Source organism: Camponotus vicinus, unplaced genomic scaffold, assembly GCF_025532165.1.
Source record: "Camponotus vicinus isolate PSW18456_S1 unplaced genomic scaffold, iyCamVici1.0 SCAF_9, whole genome shotgun sequence".
Lineage (NCBI taxonomy): Eukaryota > Metazoa > Arthropoda > Insecta > Hymenoptera > Formicidae > Camponotus > Camponotus vicinus.
The window spans coordinates 906,738-925,540 of NW_028141981.1; the positions used below are offsets into that span (position 1 = coordinate 906,738).

The 18,803-nt window shown below is 35.4% G+C and overlaps 4 protein-coding genes across 9 annotated transcripts; 2 read left to right on the top strand and 2 right to left on the bottom strand.

Moving 5' to 3' along the window:
• Window positions 1–994: 994 nt before the first annotated feature.
• Window positions 995–11,198, bottom strand: LOC145977383 (uncharacterized). Of its 3 annotated transcripts, none has more exons than XM_083109317.1 (10): window positions 10,415–11,198; window positions 6,284–9,967; window positions 5,800–6,209; window positions 5,479–5,502; window positions 5,246–5,383; window positions 5,046–5,167; window positions 4,831–4,955; window positions 4,460–4,743; window positions 4,203–4,385; window positions 995–4,120 (listed from the first exon to the last, which is right to left on the bottom strand). In XM_083109317.1, the coding sequence occupies exons 2-10, from the start codon at window positions 9,732–9,734 to the stop codon at window positions 3,866–3,868; spliced, it is 4,992 nt and encodes a 1,663-aa protein (XP_082965443.1). In that variant the 5' UTR covers window positions 9,735–9,967; window positions 10,415–11,198; the 3' UTR covers window positions 995–3,865. The 3 variants fall into 3 exon arrangements, with proteins under 3 accessions (XP_082965443.1, XP_082965442.1, XP_082965444.1); XM_083109316.1 differs by having other exon boundaries at window positions 10,387–11,198; XM_083109318.1 differs by lacking the exon at window positions 5,479–5,502 and having other exon boundaries at window positions 10,387–11,198.
• LOC145977391 (uncharacterized) lies at window positions 10,322–13,270 on the top strand. The gene is made up of 2 exons (XM_083109333.1): window positions 10,322–11,235; window positions 11,516–13,270. The coding sequence occupies exon 1, from the start codon at window positions 10,548–10,550 to the stop codon at window positions 10,986–10,988; it is 441 nt and encodes a 146-aa protein (XP_082965459.1). The 5' UTR covers window positions 10,322–10,547; the 3' UTR covers window positions 10,989–11,235; window positions 11,516–13,270.
• Window positions 11,680–15,922, bottom strand: Tfb1 (transcription factor B1). 2 transcript variants are annotated; one of them, XM_083109324.1, is made up of 8 exons: window positions 15,782–15,922; window positions 14,928–15,132; window positions 14,630–14,831; window positions 14,372–14,528; window positions 13,748–14,287; window positions 13,325–13,652; window positions 13,032–13,207; window positions 11,680–12,953 (listed from the first exon to the last, which is right to left on the bottom strand). In XM_083109324.1, exons 2-8 carry the CDS (start codon window positions 15,079–15,081, stop codon window positions 12,831–12,833), a joined length of 1,680 nt encoding a protein of 559 aa, XP_082965450.1. In that variant the 5' UTR covers window positions 15,082–15,132; window positions 15,782–15,922; the 3' UTR covers window positions 11,680–12,830. The 2 variants fall into 2 exon arrangements, with proteins under 2 accessions (XP_082965450.1, XP_082965451.1); XM_083109325.1 differs by having other exon boundaries at window positions 15,703–15,819.
• A 14-nt stretch (window positions 15,923–15,936) lies between these two features.
• Window positions 15,937–17,764, top strand: LOC145977387 (uncharacterized). Of its 3 annotated transcripts, none has more exons than XM_083109327.1 (5): window positions 15,937–16,369; window positions 16,696–16,877; window positions 16,955–17,148; window positions 17,214–17,466; window positions 17,542–17,764. In XM_083109327.1, the coding sequence occupies exons 1-5, from the start codon at window positions 16,363–16,365 to the stop codon at window positions 17,668–17,670; spliced, it is 765 nt and encodes a 254-aa protein (XP_082965453.1). In that variant the 5' UTR covers window positions 15,937–16,362; the 3' UTR covers window positions 17,671–17,764. The 3 variants fall into 3 exon arrangements, with proteins under 3 accessions (XP_082965453.1, XP_082965454.1, XP_082965452.1); XM_083109328.1 differs by lacking the exon at window positions 15,937–16,369 and adding an exon at window positions 16,536–16,606 and having other exon boundaries at window positions 17,542–17,762; XM_083109326.1 differs by lacking the exon at window positions 15,937–16,369 and having other exon boundaries at window positions 16,554–16,877; window positions 17,542–17,763.
• The last annotated feature ends 1,039 nt before the right edge of the window (window positions 17,765–18,803 follow it).

Below are 18,803 nucleotides of genomic sequence, written 5' to 3' on the forward strand. Positions count from 1 at the left end.
CTTGTTTTGATTTCTTAAATTCCAATCTCTCTTCTTTAATACATAGTTTGATAGAGGAGCTTAAAAGGTTTATTCAAATTCAAGGTCTATTCATTGTGTTCTAAAGCCTTATCAGATTATATGTATATTGAAGATTGAAATCTGATCAAGCAAAGAAATTTTAACTCTTCTTATTCTAATTCATTGAACTTTATATACTGAAATGAATCATCAAGGACGCGACATGACTTTTTTTTTTAATCTTCTGATCTTTGAGAAAGAAACAGTCTTATCATAAGGAAACAGTCACATCTATTCTTCTTGTGATTGGCAGAAAACTCTTCTCAATAAAACTTTTTAACAACATTGTTCAAAAAAATGTTTCGAGATAGCATTCAAGAAAAAAATCTGTAAATGATTTAATAACTTATCACGATATTGTAAATAATTATTGTTAATTATACTTATTGTGCCACGCGGCATTAATAACATTCGAATTAATTGGGAGCGTCCCTTTTGACCACGTTGCGATTGACCACAGCCAATTATATCGACCTGTGCCTAGGGTAACTAGTATTGATCAATCAGAGGGCCCTATTTTGAATTGGTCAATTGGCGACGTGATCAATCGGATGCCATCCGAATTAATTACCTCATCATAAACAAAGGAATGGCTCATTTCAGTACGTATAAAGTTTACTGATATTTTCACGTTGCATGGTATATCTAGATGTTTGTATATCATGACTATTAGTTTTGAAATAAGGCGGCAATTTTGTAATGACTAGTTTCATAGAAATAAGAAAAAGTATATAATAGTATAACACACTATTGATTAAAAATTATATTTTTTTAAATTATAACTATAAAATTAATATAAGTTAATAATATAATAAAGTTATATTATTTCAAGAATTATTTCAAGGCTATACAAAATAAAGAAACGATACTCGTTCATAGTTTTACGGATTCCTCCATTTTTTTATTCAAAAAATGGTTAATAAAAAACCATAAATATACGAGTAATGTTTTATTATTTATATTTTGATCATATCTTTTTTTCTTGATCGCGTGATAACAAAAAATACTGCAAGGTCATTTTTCGTTTTACGATTAATGATTTGTTATGATTAATTTGCACGAATGAGAGAAAACTAAATCATTTACAATTAAATAAAAATTATATTTTCGGATATTTCCTCTAAAGGGAAAGAAAATATAACCATATTATTAATAGAGTTTTGCTTAATATAATATTGACAATAACTGTATGTTGTATATCAAGGTTTCTGGTTCCTCTGCAAACATCATATTGAATTACGAGAAGCAAAGATTATATCCCTGAATTTTTGTCCCATTAAATATATTAAAATAAATCAATTATTTTCACATGTCGCTATTTATACATTCAATAATATGGATTAAAATATACCTGAAAATATATCTGAAAGACTCTTTTCATATATAGATTAATAAATAGTTGTAAATCTTAATTATCTAAATTAATCTTATCAATCCATATTATTGAACAAGAATAGTAATATATAAAAAAAATTATTCACGAGACTTGAATTTGTATAAAAAAATATTTCGACATGTAAAAATTCCGCAAATTACGGTCTTTTTCGCTTTTGATATCGTAATTCAGTATAGCTGCAATGAAGAAACAGGTACCTTAAGCGAATACTACGTGCGATAATGCGATAATCTTATGGAAGATTCGATCGAATCATGTACTCGCAATCGATTTACATCACCGATCCAATTATCGCACGCAATATGAAGATTACGCCCGATATGAACTATTGCATGGCACATTCGCTGAAAAAAAAATCTCTCTTAGCTATATTTTACTTTATTTGTTAATTATTCTGCGCCAATGTCCAAATGCCCGCATTTTAGTTCTCGTGTATCCATATATAAAATCATCCAATAATTTATTGTACAACCGATCGTCATCGGAATAATCGTCAATACGCGATTTTTCAATTTGTCGAAATATACGAAACGTATTTAAAATTTTTGTCCGCCGATACACGGCAGCTGATCATTTCTTCATTCTCTCGCTCTATTATATCTTTACAATTTACAAATATAATTTGATACATCATCTTTGAAAAATACATTCGTTCCCATACATGCATATCACCATTCTGTTCTTTAGAAAACATTCATTTTTTCCTCCTAAAAAATCTAGTTAAAAACAAGTTAAAAACTTAAACAGTTAAAGATTTAAAACAATGATACCAATAATAGTGACGATGTAATAATAATATAATATAATAATAATAATAAATTTTATAGAGTAAGCACAAATGTCGCTTAAAGTGTATGTAATGGTATTTAATATACAACGAAATTCTTATTACACTATCCTAAGATACTTATCAGCTATTGGAAAGTATCTGTAGAAGCGACCTTAACATATAATACACAATGCAAATGTATAAATATTCTTCTTTTACTCTAATTCAAACATAATTTGAATGAGTTTTGATTTTTGAGAATGTTCCATGTGTAATTAAAAATATTCTTTCAATAAAAATATTTTGAATAATTTTCTAAAGCAAAGACTCAGTTTGCTTGTGTGTTTCTCATTAATAAAAATTATTTCAATATATATTTAACATATATAAAGAAATTATTCCAATAGTGTATCTTAATCTTCGATAAAACTAATTATTCTAGTTATTTGTTACATTCATTTTTTTAAATTTTAAAATAATTTTGATATCAAAAACAGAGAATTATATATATATATATAATAAAATATTCCTTTGTATTGCTTTCAATTTTTGATAAACATTATTATTCTGAAAAAAATTAATGTGTAATAAATATAAAATATGAAATAAGAATATTAAGAAGAAAAAAATTAACATTAGAATAACAACAATCTTTTCTTTTAAAAAGCGCTTTGCAATAAAGATAGGTTTAAAAATTCATTTATGTATACACAATGCTCTAATATGGAAGAATTTGCATACATACATTATATTGCATGGGAAAAGATGTGTGCTGAATAACAGATGTCGTGGGACATGCAAAATTTCATTTATATTAAATGTAAAAATTAAAAATTGGATTTATAATAAATTGTTTATAAAGTCTTGTTTTGAAATATATTAAACACAAACATAGATTTCTTTATCATTTTATGTCTTGGCATTGTCATTTCTATATTTTGAATAATTGTATGTATGCGCACATAAAACAAAATTTAGAGCAAATACAAATTGTTTGAAATTATTTGAAACAATATGTAATTATTGTAAATTGCTCTGCTTAAAAGAATGTGTTTTAGATCTTTCTATAAAATATTCAAAAAAATAATATAGTGTTCTCTATATATTATATGAAAATTATAATTTTATAATTTGATAAAACATGATGCAAATATGATTCAGAACCGCGACGTTTAATATCACGTCATGTCACTATAATATTTCAATATATTTTGGATTTCATCATATATCGAAGCTTATATAAGATCACGATACAAAGACTAAACTAGATGCCTATATTCACATGAAAGTTTTTGCTATTATTATGCTATCATTATGCTATAATGGCAAATTTCGAGCTAAAGCTAGACTTCTATATCAAACGTGAATATGTTACATATGTGTGAAATTTTTTCTTTCTTTTATCTGATATATATTTATATACTACGGCTTATCGCTATAACTACAATCTCTCGATTATACTCTTAATTCATTTCTCACGATATATATCTTTATAAATAAGATTCTTCATTGTTACCATGCGAAACATACTTTTTATTGGTGTCGATATTAGCGATAAACGTTCATGCGTTATCAGAGATGTATCACTGAACTTGTAACAGTCTTGCATTTTGCATTAAACATAAACAATCATAATACCACTAAGATGGTTCACTGCTTATTTGCACATCGCTAGATACTGATTGGGGATTATTTTCGATATTCTGTATAGGCACCTGTGAATCAGAAGTATTAGCAGTCTCATTAGACGTAAGTACGGTAGGAGCAGTTATAATTGCTGTCTCCGTTTTATGATATTGTTTCAACGATGACGACAAAATTGCTTTTGGTTTTGCTTTAGTTTGTTGCTCCATGCTATCAATTTCAGCCCAAATATTCCTCACTTCTTTAAACAGCTAGAAAAAAAAATAAAAAAGTTTATTTTTGTTCAACAATAAATCATTACTAGTCGAAATAATAAATAAGAAATATACTCACTTGATTCAACCATGCTTCATCTGCTAATAATTCATTTAATATTATTGTAGTATCTTTGTGAGGATCAGCCACTTTTTTATCTGCCACTCTTCTCGCACATTCCAAAAACATTAAGTATTTTTGATGAGCGACTTTATTATACAAGGCTACCTTCTTTTGGCAAATGCGGCACAACAAAAAGTCCTAGAGACATATATGAATGAATAATAATCGATACAGACTTTGTTACATTTCATTTGTATTGTATAACGTCGTACTTTTTCATGAGGTACTCTTGGATCTGGCGGCGAACCTTCCAACGTAGTACCGTTGTATGGTTGTCCATAAAGCAGAATTCTTGCATAGATTCTAGTTTGCTGACAGCCAGCACAATGTTTTCCTTTATTTTCTGAAGGCGGTAGGTCTTTAAGCACGTTAACACACGGCCACGTCGATAATGCTGTTACGATATTTGGTTTCCATTTAGTCGTGGATAAAAGACGACGTTTTCTCTCTTCCGTTACTTCATCGACAGTTTTAACGTTAGACAGAAAATAATCATCTAGATAACAATAAAAAAAAACATGTTATATATTGCATTGTAATATAATGCATATAAAAATATGAAATCGATTTAATTTCGTCTTACCTTGTTCCTGAAATATTTCAGTAAGGAAATTGGAATCCAAAGCTTGCGAGATCAATGTTTGTATGTATACTTCGAAATTATCTTGATATCTCTCAGTATCTTTCATAGATTTATCGATACTCTCACTAATCAGAGAGACAAAAATAAATATTATATAAAATTTATAAAACAATGAAAGATTTGAAGTATTTTTTTTCATAAATAAGTATATTTACCTGTCATCAACAATCATTTCATCTCTCAAAAATTCCACAATTGTTTCTATCTTGCCCTGTTGCCAAAATTTCACTGGCACTTGTTGATATATATGGCGATTTTGTGAAACCCATGCAGAATACTGTAAAATTCATATTGTAAGATATTTAATTCATACTTGCAATATAATATACTTTACAACACTTAATTATAAATTTACCGTAGATATGTTTCTGTACAAAGTTTTTCCATTAGATTTGAATGGCTCATATTTCTGGAGCAATGTTTTACCATCTATCCTCCAAAGAGGAGGATATTCCTCATCCAAATCTGTCTTAATCACAACAAATTCGCCAGACTGAAAAAAAATAAGGAAAATTGTTATCTAGTAGAAAATATACGCATGTTTATTCTATAACGAATTTTAATCAAAATAAAATTGAAGAGATTTACCGCATCTTCTGAGTTGCCTAAATGCTGCATGTAAAGTACGAAATTAATAAGATTATTAATTAATTAATTTATTTTTGCAAGGTATAGCCAATATACCAATATAATAACCTATTTGATTTGATCTTTTCTGTTTGGTTTAATTTTACATAAAATTGGAAAAATGCATATGAAAAGTTTTAGAAAAAGTACTTATAATAAAAAAAGATCAAAAATTACATTAAAGACAATAAAGAGAATAAAAGTAAATATAATTTTTAAAATTATGTATACTAGATTTGAAAAAAATTAAATTATCAATCAGAATTGAAGAGCGTTAAATACCTTAAATGGTGAAATATCAATATCTTCGTCACTTGCTGCCGCTACTAGTTTCTCATCAATCTTACAAGAAAGTTTTCCAGTATTGGAATTTTTTGAAGGCATTTCGTGTTTCTTTCTCGTTGATTTTTTCGAGATGATAGCATCCCCAGACGAATACCCATCTTCCTCTAGGATTTTTCTAATCTTTTTAGTAATGACGGGTCTCATCCGTTTCTTCCTCTTCTCTTCCTCGTCCCCGACCAATTTCACAGCAGGCGTCCACGCTGGATCAGAATCGGAATCAGCCTGTTCCTCGTCATTGTCGAAATAATCTATACCCTGTTGCCGATCCAAAAATTGTTTTACCGATGTCTTTTCCTTTGCCTTTCTTCTCGACGTCTCCCGTCTCGGAGGGAGTAATAAAGGATCCACTGTATAAAATATACATTTTTAAAGCTATGAAAAATATCAATTAAAAAAAAAGAAAGATTTTGATATTTGTTACCTTCTTCATTTTTCTTCGAAGATTTTTTTTCCGTTTCTGCTGCTGCTGCCGCCGCTGCCGCTGCTGCAGCAGCTTTTCTCTTTCTATCTGTAGGACCACCAGGCTTAATAGGCCGACCTTTTCTGCCTTTGCCTTCCGGTTTTACAGCAACAATTTCAATATTACTAGCACTATTATTCGCATTTTGCATTTTCTTTTCAGTTTTTTTAGGGGGAAATAGAAAGTCATCGTCGCTAGTAAATCCATCATCACTCGAATCAAAGTTTGCTTTTTTCCTTTCCTTCGGTAACGGAAAATATCTGGGATCATTAGCGTAGTCTATCACTGGTGTTTCCTTAACTGGTGTCTCCTTAACGAGTGGTTTCTCTTGAGATTTAACAGTCTCGCCGTTGGTCGAAGCTTCCGCAGATTTACTCGGCTCAACTGGTATATACGGCTTTGACCTATTCCATGTCGCTTTTCTACCACCGCGTATAGCAGGCGGCGGAGAAGGATCTCTTTCACCTTGTAAAAACTTTAAATAACTCGTCATAAAACCCGTATTGGGATCTCTGTTGGGTCGTTTGAAGTCTTTATTCATTTGACTCGTATTCTGAATCAATTGCTGATCTTGTTGAAGAAAACCGAGTTCCTCTTCGATATTAGGAACGACTACCTTAGGCTGGTCGTCTCTGACCTCTTGATTGTAATTGGTATTTTGATTCGCGACGTTCTCAGCATTGAATCCTATCGACGTAATTTCAACCGAGGGCTGAAATTCGTGCGGGTGATGCGGATGATGACCCGCGGGAATATGGAAAGCTGGGAAATATGGAATAGGTGGTGGCGCGTGATGATGAGATACCATCAGTGACTGATGTTGGTGAGCCGGAGTGTTTGCAAAGTTACTTGAGTGATGTAACGAAGACTGTGAACCGAAGGCGCCAGATGCAGCGGGAAACATCTTGGTGGGTGGAGGTGGTAGATTCCATCGTTCAAAATCGAAGTAGCCATTCTGCTGTTGTTGATTCGCCGCGTTGTGATGCGCTGGTGGAGGTATCCTACCGAGGTATTCCGTCATCGTCGTGGTTCCCGTAAGCTCGTTCGGCGCCGTACTGTGACTAACAGCCTTTTCCAAACTTTTTCTCTTTTTATTAGCGTTGTCGGCCTTCCGTCTGTTTTCCTCAGCTTGTTTTTGTTGTTCCGTCGTGCTGGCCGTAACGATCGTATGCTGCTGCACCTGACAAGGACCCTGTTGCAATGTTTGCAAGTTCTTCACGATACTCATTGGATCTCCCCTGCAACTGCTCAAGTCCTGCAGCGCCACTTGATTGGACTCGAAATACGGTTGCTGTCTGCTATCCGACATGTTCACCAGCCTTTGCACTTGTTGCTGTTGAACTGGCAAACTCTGCGCGTTTATATCTCCCGTGTTCGTGCCGGTATACACGGCAATAGAGAACTTTCTGTTGCCATTTGTCGTTTGGCGGTTGTCGTTCTCCCAGCAGACCTGTTGCTTCTGCGTCTGTGAAAAATCTTGCTGTTGTCCGTCGTATGTCGTTTTACTCTCTGCGTTATAAGCGGTTTTATTGTTCTCCGTACTGGTACCTAACGCTCGTGTAATCACTGAGGAATACGCGACTTGTCCTTGAGATGACGGCCTGGGAACGGTGACGTCCAGAGGTGACGGTGGAGTGACTTGTTGTTGCACTCCGCCTTTGTATGGCTGTGCAGCATTGGTGCATTGATTACCATTGTTTTCACCATGTTGTTGCAACGGTGACGGTGATGACATGGTCGCCATCGGACTATTGTACATGGGATACGCGGGACTTGGCACGTGACCCAGGGGACTGGCCTGTGAATGAGCCTGTAGAGGACTCGGTCGTCGTGGAACGACAACGCTGCAATCGGGTCCGTTTTGCGTCGAAGTATTGGAGGAATAAGCAGAATCGGTCGAGGTCGCGGACTTGGATCTGCCTGGATGATGATATTCCGTATCATTCGTGCCTGATCCCGTTAAATAATGTCTATAAGATGTGGTTTGTTGCTGTTGCTGATTCAAAACGTGAAATGTTTGTTGCTGCTGTTGAGGATGCGACTGTAGATTGCTGTTAGACGGCGTCCTCTGACTGTTTGTAAGCTTACCGCTCGAGTTGTTGCAGTTTGTGGAATTATTCGCAGCGTAGTTCAAACCGCGATTGTCCATAATGGAGAAGCTGATCGGTGATGACGATTGGTTATTATCGTGTTGCTCGTTTCTCCGATGTTCGACTCCATGGCTTCCCAATTCTGGATAAATCTTAGTTTGTGCTTTAGTTTGGATATTCTGTTGAGCAGTGGCGGTCGCAGCTTTGTTAGGCGGGGATGCAAAATTGCCATTGCGCGTTCCCTGCTTATCCTGCTGAACTGCTTGCGTAGAACCCGAACGCGCGGAGGTGCTGAGAAAAACTGTTGGCGCAGTCGATCTCGAGGGCGGTTGTGGTATTCTGTATTCCTTACCCGAAGCATTACTTGGCGTCGACACAATACACGATTGCTGATGCTGCAAACCCGATGACTGCACCTTTCCATTTCCAGCAGCGGACTGACTTCCATTTCCCGCATTCGGATAATTGTTCGTTAAAGTGTCGGAACTAAAAGTTGTCGGAACTTGATGAAAGAACGTCTGTCTACCACTAATTTGCACGGGAATGGATTTTACGCTAGCCGAGGTAGGCGATTGAGGTCTCACATTGATCGATTTCTTCGCGTCAGTCGGACAACTGGCGACTTTAAAGTCCGCGCTACACGCTGATGGACTAGTTAATTGAGATGCGTTGATATTGTTTATAGTCTGCATTGTACTAAAATGTGCGTTGAAGGTGTTTTCGTAGCCGCTAGTATTGCTAGATTTTGTGGAAGGCGGACCTGGGGATGACGAGACGACACTCTCGTGCGGTAAAATACCAAACGGGCTAGGAAGCTGCGTATTGTTTTGAGGTGTCCAAGCTAGAGTCGATGTCGTAGGCGATGTCGACGCTCCTTGTTGCTCGAAAAACGTAGTCTGATGTGCCGAACTATAATTTTCCCTCAACGTAGAGATATCGGATTCGCTCGTAGTGTTTTGTTTTGTCACCGATACCGCTTGCGCTTGAGCAAGAGCTTGTCTATGTTGAGTAACATAATGCGCTTGCTTAGTATTAGGATGATGGAAGAGTGGCGAAAAGACTTCGTAACCCACAGGGGGTGGGGTTAAAAACCCCCCAGGGTTAAAAGGGGACGGTTGACCCGCCAGAGTTGCTGTTGTATGTGCCGCTTGTAAAAGTAATTGCGACGTCGTTGTTGATGGCACTGTCTGCGTAACAGCCGTTGCTAAATGATGAGGTACAAAATCACTAGTTGTAGTTGGTGTTGCCGTTTGAAACGTCCCAGTAGTGCCGCCTGCAGTGAGACGATTATACGATGTGTACCATGGACCAATGGGATCCATTACCCAAGCTTGGCACAATAGTGCCTTGCTTGGTGCACGTTTAGTAGATTCTTCCAATTTGCAGTGTAAAACATGCACTCCAAGATATTCATAACATAACTTTTTATCTCACAACTTTTATATATTTCTTTGCACTCTTATATATAGGAAATTATATTTAAAACATTTCCAATAAATTTCAGTCATAAACATTTCACCCAACAATCGGGATTAGCAGTGCAGCGGTTCTCCATCTGAAAGGAAAAACAAGGTCGTGACATATTTGATTGTTTTATAATAAATCTTTAAATAAGTATTCATTGTATTCACAGTTTCAAGTATTCATTGTTTAATATATTAAAATTACAGTGACTTCAAAAAATTGTGAGCGCAGCATTTGCAATTTGATAAACTGAATATTTTGTTTAGACATTATGCTGTTGCTCAAGACATTGAATACAATGTGGACCATGAGACTAGTTAAAAGAAACTATAGATTAAATTAAAAGAAAATATAGATAATTCCTCCTTATTACAGTCTCTTTTGTTCTTATTAATTCTGTCAATAAGCACAAAACATTATCATAATCACAATTTCCGGAGATACAATCTCGTGTTGATAAGAAAACCAATCGCGCTGTAAAACGATAAAAGGTAAGTACCGTCGGCTTACATTTCGTATAGGATTCAAAACGACGTACACAACAATGGAAAAATGCGCACTCGGTAGCCGGCTGATTAGGCGTCTGGGAAACACTGCGAAATCGCGTGCTCGGACGCGAATGACGACGAATCGATCGGCGATGTTGACAAGGTCCGGGATTGCTCGTCTCGATGACGTTTCTCGTGACACAACGTTCACCTACGATCGGTGGCGGTGACAATCGATGCGAATGCTGCACGTCCAACGATGACGGGACGGCGAGGAACGATCGTCGCATACTCGACACGGAGGCGGCCCGCGACACGACGACGACGGAGACGACGATGACGATGACAATGACGACAACGGCGACGCTATCCTCTTCGAGAGCGCGCAGCCATACGGCGAAGCAGCCAACGATCAGCCAACGATCAGCCAACGATCAGCCAACGAAACGATGCAACGCTCAACACCGGATTGCCAAACACGACGATGTCTCGGCGAAAAACACGGTAAATATGGCTACACAAGCTGCTACAGGGCGAACGTGCGGTGCGACAGGCGATACCAGGCGGGCGGCACCATCAGTAGCACCAGCAGCACCACCGGACGGCGAGTCGCGGCTCACATGATCCGAGCGTGTGCGTTGACGATGACTGGGGCGCATTTCGAGCACCGCTTAGCACGGCGTCGCGATGTCGCGACGTCGCTCAAAGTCCACGTACGGGCTCATTTATATCACCTGGAATACCGACGACAACCGACATTCATCGACACTCGCGTGCGCCGCGCACAATATCGCCCCGCACTGCTGCCCATTACTGACCACCATTTTGATCCCGGTCAACAATAGACCGTGCCATCTTCCGTCTGCTTCGGGTAAATCGCGCACGCGACTTTCAAATGGATAAACCCGCGTTTTTTCAAATTTCTGTGAAATCGATTTATCATTTAATGTAGCCTGTACGATTTTCTGAGGGATGAATATTGCACGAAAAAATCGGCGTGTTGTGTACATTATGTATTGTGAAATATTTCTTGGCGCAAAATACTCATTCATCTTTTAATCCGCGGAAATGAATGGCTTTCGTCGAATGAAAATACACGACAAGCATATCAGCAACCTGTTGATTACTAAAATAAATTCGTACTTTTGCAGATGCTTCGCCACCTCCCAGATTTTATTTAAAACAGTGAGCGTCTTTATTTTAAATAAAAACATATACACATACAGGATAAAAGAAATTATATATCTAATATACGCAAGAGTGGAAGAGGCGAGATATAAAAGAAAAGAAAGATTGAAATACTAGATATTAAAAATTCGTAATCACAATAATAACATTTATTTTATAATCATAATGTAAGAATATATTTATAATATTAATTAGCCTAGTAATAATTAAATAGCGTAACGCGCGAGTACAATCAATCATTATTCCGTGATTGAAGAGATAGGTATCGCGTTTATATTTTTTTACAACTGCCAAATTATTGCTACAGTAGAGACCGAGTAGGCAGTTTATGAGAATCCGCGAATTGCCTTACCCAGTAGTGTAAAGAAAAAATAGGATTCAACAATTAAGACACTTAGTTGAGTATGTCGCAGATATCATACAAAGTATACCAATGCCACTGTCTGTAAAAATAAATGGTAGAATTTGAAAACTTTTTACCACGATCTTCGAGAGACGTGAGATTCAAATTTACATAGTAAACTTTCGCTATCATCAAACTGCAATAATTATCTCGACCTTTGCTTGTCACAGAAAAATGCAAAGATCAAAGAATAAATAAAGACTTGTATAAGTTATTGTTCTATAAATTTCAACGAAACAATCAAGAATGTAATCACGAAGATATTATCGAAGCGAAACAATATATTAACAAGCTTGACTGTACAGTGGCGGTATCACAGTTATTTTGATATCGTACAATACTTGCAGTCACCCGTCTCATTAGAATTTTCTTAAATTAAAATAGTCGCATATCATAGACATTACATGATTATAACTACATCTTTCTCGCATAAAGATTTATAAACTCATTTTCTCTGAGCGTGATGATACATATTTTTAGAACATCCGTGCGCTTTTAAGTATGAACACGTTCTTTCAAAACATATGTGGTATATCCATTAGTAAATAAATAAGCTATAAACTACATATATTACGAAAATATACATAGTTGCGGATTGATATACCATCGGTTGTGACTGAATTCGGATGATTATATTGCGAAGACAGTTCGAAAAACTATTTTATAAATATGTTTAAAAGTAATAGTAATAAATAAAGATAGTATGTGTGACAACAGGACGCATGTGACCTGGCATAGCGCTTTGGTTTTTTCCTTTTTTTATGTAAAATACATCGACATTAATATCTAATTACGGTAACATTACAAAATGCAATATGTGATCAATATTGCTCTGTTTATTTACGTTGCTGTTTTTAAAAGATTTTAACGAACGGCTACCTCATTTGCATTTTCCGCTGTTGCCACATTGCAAACTTTCCATATGCAGCGGTTAGCAATTGATTGAGATGGCTCGTCAAATGTTGACTAACTGCAGAGAATTCTCTTTGCACACGATCCTAGAAATGAGATTTGTACATTGAGATTCATCTCGATAAAAATTGATGAGCAAGAAATGAGTAATGCACAGCACTTACCTCAAAGGGTTTCAGTTTAGCAGAATGAAATCTATGTAGAGATTCGTGCATTCTGATCGCTTTTTCCTCGAGTTGCGGTGTCGTCGGAGGAAAACTTCGCCAAAAGTGCCTCAACAACTCGCACGCACACACATATATATTACACAATTCTTTCTCCAAATCCTTTGGTATTAATTCTATATAATATTTATTTCAACAATTATAATTTATATTTGTATATTGAAGAAGGCATAGAAAAAATAAATGACAATGTATTTTATATACTATATATTAAACATTAAAAATATACTCACGCCCGAGACTCTCTTCCCGGAAACCTTTCATTAAAGATCCGCCAGGTGTTAATTCACCTAAAGCCGATACTGCTGCAGCTGGACTAACTAAGGATGTCGCTGCCTGTCGCGGTAACGTGTTACCACACAGCCACCCAGAAGCTTCCTTCTTCAACTGGCTTAATGTAATAAGTAGTTCGTCTGAAGTTGGTTCTGTATTTCCATATCCTGGTATAGGTCCATGCAAATATCTATCTACATGTGACAGATTCAATGGTGTTCCCTTATTTGTATTTATGTCACAGCTCGTGTCGAGATCATCGTAAGTTATCTTTTCTTGTATTCTACGCTGTAAAGAGATATTTATAAACGAGTTAAATGAAATGTTCTCAATTTGTTTAAACATCAATTATAATTATAAAGATAAAAGAAATGTTACTGTACTTTTTTAGTCTTTGGTCCAGCGTCCAAGTCATTATTCGTAACTTTACTTGCAGATGGTGTAGATCCATTTAATTGCGGTTGATTGGTTTGCGTTGTCGATTGTTTGGCAGTGCTGGCTTTCATAACCATTATACTATGTTGATTGAATCTCTTGATCATACTTTGATGAACGATATTTCCCGATGTTTTATCAGACTTATTACATCCGCCATAGTTTTCATCCAGTGTTTGATCCTCAAAGGAAGTAATATCTACCAAAGGATCGTTTATCCCACATTGAAGTTCCTTCTTAAGTTCTTGATCATCTATTTTGGCACATTCGGTAAAAAGATCCTTGGTCCCAGCATTGATACGATCTCTGTGAAAATAATGTGACTGAAAGAACTTTGTCCAGAAATCAGATTCTGACATTTTGTGAGGCACATTTTCCTGATGTTTCCTCTTAACGGCTGGGTAAGTCTTAAATATACATTCTATTATATCGATGGTTAAATTGTATTTTAATCCATTGCAGCCATCAGTTTGTGGTTTTATATCTGCCTGAAAAATGTAATCAGCCTTTTATTAGTAACTCTGATAATTTGTATATTAAATAAAAAATGTTAGAATAAAAGAAAATCTTACTAGAAAAGCACTATTAACACCTATATCTTGGCGTTGAATCTTTTTGGCTTGTGTATACTCTGCGGCATGTTGAGACCAAAATTCCTCGGATGATATAACTTGTGTGATAACTAGATCACGATACAATTGAAGCAATACAGGATGTTCTTGGAGGGTTCTAAAAAATTATTTTTAGTATTTAATAACTTAAAGTTATATTTAATAAGTTCATGCTACCATTCTACTTAAATAAGAAATGAAGAACTATACAAGTTTTACCTGTTTTTTTCTTCTAATTCCTTATTAACTTTTCTCTTAAATTTTGGCAATAGTTGCTGCAGTAACTCTTTTACATCGTCGCGGTCTTTAATTTGTGCTTCTTGTCCATTTTTATTTACAAAATGAAACGTAGATGATGTGCCATCATGTAACACCACCTGCAATTGTATCTTTGATTTTCCCTCTGGTGATATCTTTTGTGCTGCAAGAAAAAAAGAGTCAAACATCTATTAGTCATAGAAATTTCTTAAAGACAGCATTACTAATTCATTGTTTATATAATTTTTTTAAATCTCACATTTAATATCGGCATATTTATGGCTGACAGATACAGTATCCCTGTTATCGAGCATCCATGCTATTCGTTCGTTCATCACATATAAAGTGCCATCTCCTTTTTTATAACGCACTTGACTCACTTGCATTAAAACATCTTCCGACGACGTAGTCATGGTGAGGATACAAAGTATAATATAATTCTTCTAGAAATAATGGACACAATTCTGAAAAAAAAAAAAGAAAAATTACGTTAAATAGAATATGCATAGACGTTTCAAGAAAAAGAGAACTTGTGCTCTCTTTGTTTTCAAAAAATATTATATATATATATATATATATATATATATATATATATATATATCTAGATTAGAAAAATGGCTATTTATCACACTGATGTACAGTTTAACCAAAAAATAAATAATTTTTCGTACGAGACGATATTTCGCCACAGAAGCGGCACGATTTTCGTGTCAAGAGCAAATGGGAAGATCCCCCCATAAATATCGCGTTATCAAACAGAGAAGAACGAGACACCATGGACCTCGAATTGTTTGTCCTTGAATGTCGCGCGATAATTTTACGGCGCACCTCGTCGCTCTCGATAAAATTGCTCTTTCGGCGAAAAATGCGACGAGGAAGCGGGATAATATATCGGGAGCAACGAGAGGGAACGACGTTGCTCGATGTCGTGGGGACGGTGCAACGTCGTGGCGCCAACACCGAGACGGTGCAGCGCGCCGTGGAGGCGATTGGTTGGCGATTGCCGTTTCCGTCCGTCAGGCTGTTAATTTCACCTCAAATCTCTCTCCGACGTGTTATCGCGCGTCTCCCGTTCGCGGCGAGCGAAATCCGCGGCGAAAAGCATGCGTTTACCGGTGTCGGGTCGCCAAAAGCCGCGGAGCAGTGTGGAGGCCCGTCGGGCGGCACGGCCATGTGCAGAAACACACATCGGTGGACGCATCGCGAGCACGGCTACGGACGGACCGTCGGTACGGACAACACCATCGACCTGCGGCGACTGACGGCACTATGTTGTTCAAGCGACAGCGTCGTCGTCGCTTCCTGTGCGGGCCGCTTGCCCTTATTTCGCCTACCGTCTCGCATCCGTCCCGCCTTCGATCTCCATCCGCTCATGCTCGGGAATCAGTTGTTTCGCGCATTTACGAATAAAAGCGGCCACGCGTCCCCGCGCTACAAATTATTTTCAATTTCCCGAGTCGCGGCATTGAGCGGAACGCGCCGCGCGCGGGATCCGATCTGCGCATGCGCGCTCGACTCGGGGCGCCAAATTATGATTCGGTTCCCGGATGAAGAGAGAAATGTCTATGAATATATATATTTTGTGCGATTTTGGACATTTCGTCGGTCAAATATATAATTGAAAATCCTCAATGATCGTCCGTCTTGTATTTATTAAGGTCTACAAATAAACAGTCTTCGAAATAAACCGATCTATGGAAGGTGTGTGCGATAAATTTGTTGTCATTAGAAAATATTTATCTTTCGATACATTTTGCATATAGACTCTTTATAAATATACAAAAAAAATTCTTATTTTAATAATTCGTGTAAACATATCTATGAGATGTGATAATTTTGATCACGTAATCGTTAAATCAATATTAAGGTTACCATAGAGAGTAATATGTTGTGCAAGTACAGAAAAAAAATCTACAGGATCTAGAGTAAAGGAATCTGGTATTTTTGCTTATCGTGGAGTTATATCGAGATATCGTGCGTGTCTTTCAAGAATTAAGATCGGATGCAATTATTTTCCATTGATACAGATTTCGAGTACGTAATAAAGAAACCGGAGCAGCAAAGAATATGTTTCGGTTCCGGACAATCACGTGATACTTCCAAGAAGGGAGCGAGCCCCTTTATGAGATATTACATTTTCGAGGATAATCCCGATATAGGGCCTGGCTCCTACAATGTCTTGAAATCATTTAATGCCATTAAAACTAAGGTACAAACTTTTCCATATCAAAGAAAGTTACTATTTTAGTTAATGTTAAATTATATCTATTTAATCTTTTTCTCTAGCCGTGTTCTCATAGCATCAGCAAAAAGGGCTACAATGGCCTTGCTCGATTCAGCAAACCTATTACTCATGTGGAAGATTATCCATCACCATCCGATTACAATGTTCGTTCCTTTCCTAAACATGTCAAATCACAGAAACATCCATTCGGATCCACCAGTGAAAGAAAACTCTTCCATGTCAATAAAAATCCAGGGTAAAGAACTAGCATGCATTATTTTTACAAAAGTTCTCTGTAAAATAATGATAGTTTTGCTTTAGGCCTGGCATGTACATCAGCAAGGAGATAAAAGGCATTACATTTCAACATAGTTTTGGTGGTAGAGTTAAAATGCAACTTGGTGTAGATCTCAAGTGTTGCAGTCGCAACACGGATACTTGCAAGATATGTGGTAAAAAGCCAATAGGAGATTATTGGCACTTGAATAACAAGATCTTTTTGTGCAGAACATGTATGGCACAAGAATTCCAAAAACAAGTAAAATTTAAGAAGAGGGAACTTGAATTATTTCATGTAAGATTTCAGTATTATTAATATAAATTCTATAATTATATTCTTATACATATATACATGATTATGTAATCATAGAAAATAAGAGACTGCTCGGGTATTCACATTCATGAGGGCACTGATGCAAAGATATGGTTGATGCATCCTACTGTAATGAAACAATGGACAAGAAGAGAAACATATCTCTCAGCTTATTTAAAAGATTAAAAAAAATGTGGAATTATAACAGATATTTAATTTCGAATACAATTCTTTGTCTTATATCATATGATTGTACCATTATTATTATATGCATCAAATATAAAGAAAGTTTCTTATATAGATTGAATTTATTTCATTAATCAATATATTTATACAATATATTTTCGCATGTCTAATTTTAGGCGCTATATACACACAAAGATTATATAAAAATATGCGCATATATATATGGTAAATATTTCAGATAATAGTTTAAATATTCTGAATAGAGTAATACGATGTCAATATTTACTTGATATAATTTATCATTACGTATACACAGTCATCAGTCAATAGGACAAGTTCTAAGTTAGTTTAGATGATATCTTCTTTGAAAAAAAAAATATATATATATAATAATAATTATATTAATTCAAGCACCAGTACCAATTAATTACCAGCTAATTTAAAGCTCCTGTTTCCTCATTGCATTTTCGCATATATTAAATGTCATAAGTGAAAAATATAAAATTTCTCGCGAAATATGACTTTTTCATGTCACCACTCGCGTTTGACGATTAGTAAAATATAATAAAAACTCCCTTTTTTATTAAATGCACATATTATCCATATATGTCTTAAATCTCAGCAAAAATAGAATTTATAATCAATAATCAAAATTTAGAATAACTTATTAATTTAAAGATTAAAAAAAAGGGAAAATCTTCAATATATTTTACAAATCTATATTACTGAATACACAAGTGGCAGACGAAAAAAATTTATTTTACAAAAATTCATACCTCTTTCAACATCATAATTTAATTTAATGTTGATAAAGGATTAGTAATCATAAGCATACTTTAATTAGCACACACATCCACAGATTTTTAAGAAGAAAAATATTGCCTAGCATAGATGGACTTCAGTAGAAAATCGATGTAAGTACTCTATATTACCACTAATGTTAATACTCATTCATCTCAGAATTTACATGGCATAACTATGAATAATATATGAAATTATATGTTATATGATAAAATATACACCATAAATAAATAAATATATTTATATATATATAATAATATAGATTGATAACCTTATTTTTTTTATAAACATTGCAACATATAATTGCTTTTTTAAATGTTGTTTTTTACTTA

Excerpts from the sequence above, each read along its gene's own strand:
- Tfb1 (XM_083109324.1), bottom strand. The coding sequence starts at position 15,081 with ATGACTACGTCGTCGGAAGATGTTTTAATGCAAGTGAGTCAAGTGCGT. Across the intron at positions 14,529-14,629 it reads GAATTAGAAGAAAAAAACAG|AACCCTCCAAGAACATCCTG; the intron begins GTAAAACTTGTA and ends ATAATTTTTTAG. Across the intron at positions 13,208-13,324 it reads CCGGGAAGAGAGTCTCGGGC|AATTAATACCAAAGGATTTG; the intron begins GTGAGTATATTT and ends AATATTATATAG.
- LOC145977383 (XM_083109317.1), bottom strand. The coding sequence starts at position 9,734 with ATGGATCCCATTGGTCCATGGTACACATCGTATAATCGTCTCACTGCA. Across the intron at positions 4,386-4,459 it reads CAAGAGTACCTCATGAAAAA|GACTTTTTGTTGTGCCGCAT; the intron begins GTACGACGTTAT and ends ATATGTCTCTAG. Across the intron at positions 4,121-4,202 it reads ATGAAGCATGGTTGAATCAA|CTGTTTAAAGAAGTGAGGAA; the intron begins GTGAGTATATTT and ends TTTTTTTTCTAG.
- LOC145977387 (XM_083109326.1), top strand. The coding sequence starts at position 16,671 with ATGCAATTATTTTCCATTGATACAGATTTCGAGTACGTAATAAAGAAA. Across the intron at positions 17,149-17,213 it reads CATGTCAATAAAAATCCAGG|GCCTGGCATGTACATCAGCA; the intron begins GTAAAGAACTAG and ends GTTTTGCTTTAG. Across the intron at positions 17,467-17,541 it reads GGGAACTTGAATTATTTCAT|AAAATAAGAGACTGCTCGGG; the intron begins GTAAGATTTCAG and ends ATGTAATCATAG.
- LOC145977391 (XM_083109333.1), top strand. The coding sequence starts at position 10,548 with ATGACGTTTCTCGTGACACAACGTTCACCTACGATCGGTGGCGGTGAC.